The sequence below is a fragment of the Mytilus trossulus genome, chromosome 4 (assembly GCF_036588685.1).
Source record: "Mytilus trossulus isolate FHL-02 chromosome 4, PNRI_Mtr1.1.1.hap1, whole genome shotgun sequence".
Classification (NCBI taxonomy): domain Eukaryota; kingdom Metazoa; phylum Mollusca; class Bivalvia; order Mytilida; family Mytilidae; genus Mytilus; species Mytilus trossulus.
In genome coordinates this window covers 40714250-40723028 of record NC_086376.1, presented here as the reverse complement: position 1 = coordinate 40723028, position 8779 = coordinate 40714250, and the positions used below count along the sequence as shown (strand labels likewise).

Genomic DNA, 8779 nt, shown 5'->3' with positions numbered 1-8779 from the left:
CGGATTCAACCATGCTATACATAACAGAATAAACTTTAAAATGTGAACAACAACAGAGATATTCCTTACTTGTGCAGGTATTTTTCCGATGAAAATATGTGATTAAACCTGGTTTAATAGCTAGCTAAAGCTCCCACTTGTAACAGCAATCTTCAGTAATCTTATTCATAATAAATTTATGTTACTTGCGTAAGGTTTGCTGTCAAGTATCTGTACAGTGACAGAAACCATATCATTGCATTTGAAAGGGTTTTTATAATGTACGTTAAAAGGCAGATTTATAAAGAATATAAACAATATAACTGAATACAATACTTGAGAAAATATTAACAAATAATAAGCTGAGCTTTGATTACAGATATTACACTCAAAAAAACACTTTGATCTTGAATATTGTTATTTTCCATGATATTTATCATATAGTTACATTAAACAGACTTCATTATTATTGTTTTGCTTTATGATATACCTGACTCAAAACATATGTTTCTGAATGGACTTTTCTTTAATATCCATTATTGTAATTTATAAGATTTAATGCCTTGTGATAAACTTTATGAGTTATTTAAAAAAAAAATGTATATAAACTGTTCTGAATATCGCAATTAAAACTGGCAGTCTGAATGACTTTTTTCCTTTTAGTATAGTATTTGGCCGCGGCATCTTTAAATGCTATATAACTGTTTCTTTATTGATAATATTGCTGATATTGATTTTCTTTTTTAATAACTACCAACATCGGATTCTAGGAAATTTTCGTCTTGGCACGATCGAGTTGAAAACTAAAACCATGAACTAGACGTATTGCTGAATTTCTGATTCGATTCCGTTAGTGTGATTCTCATGCAGTGCGTACCTAGATAATTCATGAATTTTTATGAGTTAACTGTTTCAGTCATGGAATACTAAAAGTAAGTCAGGTGTTTATTAAAAATTTAGTCCTTGCCGTCGGAATATTTCAGTAGGTGCTAGGAATTCCTTTGAATATTTTCGGTTCTGACTAAACCCTCACTCACTTTACAGTTTGTCTTCTTCCTCGACTTATGAGTTTGAAGTTTGAATCTTTATTTTGGACTTTTCGCCTCTCATTTCCTATTTTAACAGGTTTTGTGCGTCCGAAACGCTTTTCATGATTTTGTTTATCAAGAACGCTCAAACCCAAACATTTTAAAACAGGAATGTGTTAATACAAAGAAACGTTAGGATCTGAATTTAAAAGGTTACCAAATTATATAGCAACATTCAGCTACGATCATTTCTGCCTAAAGAAGTCGAAATCGGTATATAGTGATTTCTTAATTTATCAACATGCCGGGACATTACGGGAAATATTCTAATAATAATGTCGATTCCTGTACATCCTGGTAATCACCACAGATACATGTAAAACAATATTAACCTGGCTTAATTTTATTGTACATGTGTATCTCTGCTGGCGAAGGTTCTCGTGGGTATTGTCAACCCAGAAAGAAAATGCATTAGTGTGACGTCCATTTTTCCTGAACTACTCTAGTACACATTTTTGTTAAGGGGCCAGCTGAAGAGCGCCTATGGGTGAAGATTTGTTTCTCTGTGTTGAAAACACATTGGTGGCCTACGACTGTTCTCTGCTCTCCTTTACACATTCCCAACCGTTTCCACTCTCATTTTTTTAACATTACAGCTACATCTTCTGTTTGGCTATTAACACGACCAGCTTTCATTATTTACCCAAAATACAAATTCTGTTTGAAAATAACTTGCAGCAACATGCCATTCTGTATTGAACTGAAACATGAACTTATAGTTGTATACTACTACGTCATTCGGTCTAGAATATATATAACAACTTTGGATGATTAAAAAATATTACAAGCTTTTATATACATAACATTAGATTTCGTGTCATAATTGAACAAAATACTAAATTTATTATTATGTTAATATCAGTTTTATTATCATTAACTGGATGGCGTCGCAAAAATTTGCTAATTTGTGAAATGGCAACACAAAATTATTAAATAAATGTTTATTAAGATGATAATCCACATTACATGCAGTAATAAACATAATTATGTAATGCATTTTCTACAATCACATACTGACAGCTACTGGTTCTTACCTACCAGAAACAACGCCTATTCGTACAACATACATTCTAAAGTGCGAATGATTCAACTCTCTGTTGCTGACTTCGACGAGTATGCAAATTGTTCTATTAATAAACACAGTTGTAATATTCTTGTATATATAAACTGCTTCTCTGTGTCGTTAGTTGTATATCATACTTAGACTTAAACATGGAGAATAATAACGGAGATGAAGAGAACGGAAAATTTGAACAACAAAATGACGAACTCGGAGTTAAAAAGCAATTTAACATGCAAATGATATTAAGTAGGATAAAAGATGCGATTATAAAGTTCTACCGTGTTTGTAAATCCATTGGTGGATTAATTATATTGTTAGTTATATACAGTATCTTAGGCGCATTACTATTCCAAAGTATTGAATCTGAAAATGAGTTAGAAGCGAAGCACGATATGAAAATGACCAGAGAAAATTATATTAGATTTTTTTACGTGGAAGCAAAAAATTTCTGGGTGAATTATACAACATACAATGACACGTGGATTAATCAAACTAGAAAGTTATTAATGCAATATGAATCAGAGGTCCGCAGTCGTGGAACAGTTGCTGGTCCAGCCACTGTGTGGACTTTCTGGAGCGCCTTGTTCTTCTGTGGGACTATTTATACAACTATTGGTGAGTATCAATGGATGTGTGCATTCATTGAAAGTTTCAGTTCCTTATGGTTGCATTACTACTTACAGGGAAGGAGGTAACTTTATAATAGAAATCGATCCCATTATACACAATTCTGATTCCCTGTTCTGGTTTGACTATTGTGTCCTTGATTTTAATAGCTCATCAAAGTTGATTTCAGGTTTTGGGATTTTAAATGTTTTGTCCTCGAGTAACACTGATTAGACATGACTTATTGAAATGCTCAGGTGCAGTTAAATTTTTACGGTTTTATTTAGAATATAAAACGTTAACTATATATAAAATACAGTAAAATTAACGCTTTTGAAGATGATGTTTACAGTTTTGTTCTGTTTTAGAAGTCGATTGTTATTTGTCTTTTCTTTTTTAGTTTTGGTCATTGTCCGTCTTTTCTTCGAATTAAGTTTTGAGCGTCCCTTTTGTATGTTCATACTTATTTATTCTTTCAGTAGAACAATGCATAAATGTCTCGTATGCTGAGTAAGTCCCGTACATTGTCACATTAAGTATAATAACGAGTTTTCCAAAATTTTCATTTGAATAGATAACAATGTCTGGTAACGTTGGAGTTTCTAAATTTGTTCTTTGAAATCAATAGTTTGACATTATAATTTCAAGAGGTTTATAAATTTATAAAGCAGGAACATATTTTATATGATTTAATTGCATATAAATAGAAATTTAGATCGAAAGATAGAAGCTTATCTTTATAATGATTGAAAAAGAGGATATCATCTTCTAAGTACAATATTTCATGGCACTCGAGCTTGCCGCTATCATCATTGCAAATTGATTTAGAGGAAACCAAAGGTTCAATTTGGGGGGGGGGGGCTTCTTTTTATTAGTTAACAAAACACATAGGTCTCTTCACTTTTGTTTGTGAAATTTATTAAGAAAGAAGGGATGTATATATAACGAACCGATAATAAATCGCTGATGATATTTGACAGTCATGTACACTTGACATTTAGATAGTGCCAGGCTGCTTTGTATGCTAATTACAAATGCTCCTGATGAGAATATAATTAATAAGTGTTGTGTTAACACTGTAGGGATATATATCAATTAATAATCTAGGGAATAGTTGTTTGAGGTTTCTCTTTACCTTTTCCCTGCCACATGAAAATATCGCATCTGTAACGTATATTGCTAGGTAATAAGTATCAATTAGGTCGTTATTACCTAATAAAACATACTCGAAACTATTATCTGATAGATATAGTCGATAAATAATTCGGATTGGTGTTTCTTATCTGGTGCAAACAATGCAAGTGTTGTAATGGTACTGTAATACATTGCACCTGTATAGACATATTGATTTTTGGATTTGCGATTAAACGAAACATGTATTCCATGGGAATTCTAATGGCTCTGGTTGTTAGGAGACAAGTACTTCGCACCTGCATAGACACATTGCTTTTTAAATTGGCGATAAAACGTAACATTCATTCCATGGGAATTCTCAGCGTACTGATTGTTGGGGTACAAAAGAAGATTGTACTGTTTCCAGATTGGTAATAAAAAGTACATGTATTCCATCCAAAATCTTAGGTTACTGATTAATTCACAGACAACAGATACATCTCCCTATTCGTTTTAATTTCCGTAACTTTCCATGATAACAAGATGTAATATCTCAAAATGATCGGACACATCAATGCATCCCACTTTTCCTCGAATGTTACCTACCGAATAAGACTTTTCATTGGATTCGTACCTACATGAGCGACAAGAAAAGGTGCTGAATCTGCTTAGTACCCTTCTAGAGCATAATAAATCACCCACGGGTTTGGTGGGGTTCGTGTTGCTTGGGTTTTAGTTTTCTTTGTTGTGTTCTGTGTACTGATGATCTCATCGTTGTTTTTCGTTGTTTGCCACGACTTTGACAGTTTCTTTTCGACTTATGATTTTAAATATCGCTTATCTTTTACTGTTATGACTCAAGATTCGCGTATAAAATTGTAAAGAATATGGATTAATACTAAACAAGCATACACACAATTCTCCAACCGGAAATTTGGAAACGACAAAAAGAGAAATACAATAGGGGTGGCGAGAATTTTACCCCATTAGACATGGATTTTGTTTAAGTTTACACTTTTTGACTTTTCTTTTTGTACGCATCGTAAATATCTTTGACTTTTTTTACAAGAACAAATCTTAACTTTAACTATATCTTTAACTACACCCTGACACAAGTGCAAATCCGAATAAAAACTATTTTAAAAAGAAAAAATGAAGTCATTTAATTTGTATTATAATGATTCCATGGTTTCGATATTCAAGAATAAAGTTTGAATTTGTGAAAAAGATAAGACAATATTAAAAACAAAAAATTCTCTAAATAGTGTCAGTTTGAAGGAAAACATTACTTATATATTATTCCACAGTAATGTTTGATAACATTCATCCTTTTCGTATAAAAAATAACAGAAACCGTTTAATCATCTACAATAGAGGATGAATATATCTGTCGGAGATAAGATAATGATGATGAACTCTATAGCTAGAGGTCATTAACCTCTATATATCAGTTAGCGCTTAAATGTTATTTTAAGTTATTGATCTCTCTAATTAGATTTGGCTATTTGCAGTTAGAAAATAACAAAAAATATTAGTGTTTAATGGAACGTTTAATTCTTATTGCTACCGATGGTGCAGAAAAAATAACAACAACACGCATCATACAGACAACTCTATAGCACCTGACAGCTGTCTGAGAATCCTCCAAGGACGGCAGTTATCTGCAGATAGACGTCAATAAAGTTCTGTTTGTGTTTAGATCGATGTGGGTAACATATAGATCTAACGTATCTGTACTGGGCACTATGATGTCATGGTGGCATCTTGACTTTCCAGTAATAATATACATTTTTGTGTTGTACATCTTTGTATGTTGTTTATTGCCAAATAAACAGGGTTATTCTCATATGAAAATAAATAGTATGATTGGCAATAAGACAACTCTTCATCTAAGCTGTATTTGGCAAAACTTTTTGTAATGTTGGTCCTCAATGCTCTTCAACTTCGTACTTTATTTGGCCTTTTTAACTTTTTTGGATTCGAGTCACTAATGAGTCTTTTGTAGAAGAAACTCGCGTCTGGCGTATATACAAAATTTAGTCCTGGTATCTATGATGTCATTGAGTTTAATTACAACTCTTCATCATAGAACTTTGTAGAAACTAACAGCTGTAGGTCATCGTTAGGCCTTCAACAATAAGCATAATGCATACCGCATAGTAAGCTACATGTATACAACGTCCCGAAATGACAATCTTTACAGTTTATAGATGGCTTGAATAAAAAAAAAAAGAAACATCGGGCCAACGGTGCTAGACTTCACAAACTAGTTCACGTTACTAGAAATGTCAGCGTTGTATAACAGTTCAAAACATATATATGGTCATGCGACAAAATTTAACTTATGCAGTTATGAAACAAAACGAAAAAGTCTATTTTTCGCTTAATGTCAACTTTTTTTGTTTCATTGAATTGGATCACAAAAATCATAAGCACATGTGCAATAAGTATTTCTAAACTCTTTGTTCAATCAAGTGTTTAAATGAAGTCATAAAAAATTGAATGTACAAACAGAGTTGTTGAGAACTGTGGTATTTCGGTTAAATGAAAAGAAATTTAAGGTAATACTCTTATTTATCTTAAAATGACATTTTCCCCAAATGTATTAGTCAATAACACTGATGGCTAGAATCAACCTAGCAGCCACTCAACTAACAGTCAGTTTTTAAATACATTGACAAACCTTAAGTGTGGCTGATAGCTTGATTCTAGCAAGCTAGTGAGCATTTATTAGGCATCCAATCGGCATTAAAAATAAGAAATATTATGCATTAATTTGCTTTCAAAGCATTGCATAAGCATGAAATTTAATCTTTCTACACAAAAAAATGGATTGCACCATTATATTATTATAATTCAACATCTTTATGGCCAAAAACAGAAGGAAAATGTGTAACGGTTCTTTAAGAACCTTTAAAATCACTATAGAAACCTTGACCTGTCCAATTAATTAAGCTGGGCTTAAAAGAGATAATGATGTTGACGTACATTTTTAAAAGACCACAATTCGAAATTCATCAGTTTTGCCGAAACGCACACACAAAATATTTACGTTAACAGTTTTAGTCCTTTCCTTTTTTGTCATACGTTTATTTAATATGCATAATCTTCTTCTTACAGGTTATGGAAACATAGTACCGCTTACTGGAATTGGCAAATTTATAGCCATGGTTTATGCTGTATTGGGCATACCTCTCGCGTTGCTAGTATTGGCAGAAGTTGGTAGACGATTTACTGTCCTTCTTAAATGGATGTATGCACGTGCACGTCGATACTACTACACTGGAACCTTCCGCAAAAAAGTAATTAGACAAGTCCGAAGTCGCCTGAGCAGTAGAAAAAGTAATAAACAGAGCGTTCAGAATGCAGAAAATGGAACATGTAGTAACGAAATAGACCAATCTACAAAGAAAAAAAGCAAGAGCGAAGAGTCAATAGTGTTTGTAAAAAAACAATCTGGATTAAGTCCTTCTCCAAATTCGAGTTTAAAATCAAAAACCGGAAGTGACGATTCTTTAGATGAATCACCTGATGTCCAGTCGACTTTGTCTTCAACAGATCGCGTAAAAGTTATGTATGACATAGAGATTGATGACTCTTTCAACTTGCCAATATCAATTGCTTGCATAATATTACTGATTTATATTTTTCTTGGTGCAATCATGTACAAATTTTGGGAATCATGGGATTTCTTGGATTGCATATATTTTGTATTTATATCTATAAGTACTATTGGATTTGGGGATGTAGTACCTGAGCATCCGAAATATTTTCTCATCTCCGCAATATATTTATTCATGGGTCTTTCCTTAGTTTCCATGTGCGTTAATGTTGGAATCGAATTCTTCACTGTTCAAATAGACAAAGCGAAAGATCATATGAATAAAGCTAGAGAACGAGTTGTTGAGGCGGGAAAAGAAAAGATGGCCTCTGTCGGCAAAGAAATGAATAAAGCAAAAGACAAAGTGTCGAAAGCAGGGACCAGTGCGAAGGGTAAAATATCAGAAGTAAAGAAAAACATTGAAACTAATATTCAAAACGAATTAAAGAGGGCAAAAAAACATTCTTTAGATTCATCTGAGAGCAGATCAAAAGAAAACACACCAAAGCCGTAGTTATTCCATATGTTACAAATGGCTTCTGCTACAAGTGACGCAAAAACTGTTCGATATTTCCACATACAATTTCATGTTTTGTTTTTGTTCCCTGATTTAAGTCTCTACTACATTCCGTCCACTTTTGAGACTGTTTTCAGTATGAATGTTCAGTTGTTAAATTGTTTTCCGTGTGATTTCATCAAAGTGGAAGATTACACAACAAATAGTGCTTTAATGAAGTGAAAGCACTGTGTGACGTTACACAAACACAGCTCTCGACGTAATTACAATTTGTACATCAACCTTCTTGCCATCTGTCTAAAATTGTTTTTCAAATCATCATTAAGCAGATGTATTTAACGTTAGCGTTAGCTTTCTACCTCTTCGATTTTTTGTAAATAAAATGTAAAATACAGAAAACATGTGCGAATATTCTTTGTGGGGTTGATTCCCAGAGATTAAAACTCAGTTTGTTGTAGGTAAATGTGAAATGCTGACTGTTGTTATACTTATAAATTTGGAAAGAACTCAACATTTTTTAAACTATGTCATACGAAACAAAAATAGTTCGCTACTCGAAAAAAAACAAATTATATCATAGTTCTTTCAAAAAACAACGGATGTATATTGTTGGCATTCATCACACCCTGAAATGTACTACATTATTGGCATTTTTCACAGCCCTGAGATGTACTATTTGTATAATTGTTGGCATTCTTAACACCCCTAAGATATACTATATTCTTCATATTCTTCACACCCCCTAGATGTACTATATAATTATTTTTCGCATTCTCCGTACCTCTTAGACGTACTATATTCTTCGCATTCTC

General features: G+C 32.7%; 1 protein-coding gene across 1 annotated transcript; it reads left to right on the top strand.

Moving 5' to 3' along the window:
• The first annotated feature begins 2130 nt into the window (after positions 1-2130).
• On the top strand, positions 2131-8397 carry LOC134715298 (TWiK family of potassium channels protein 7-like). Its single transcript, XM_063577402.1, has 2 exons — positions 2131-2745; positions 6970-8397. The coding sequence occupies exons 1-2, from the start codon at positions 2280-2282 to the stop codon at positions 7962-7964; spliced, it is 1461 nt and encodes a 486-aa protein (XP_063433472.1). The 5' UTR covers positions 2131-2279; the 3' UTR covers positions 7965-8397.
• Positions 8398-8779: the final 382 nt, after the last annotated feature.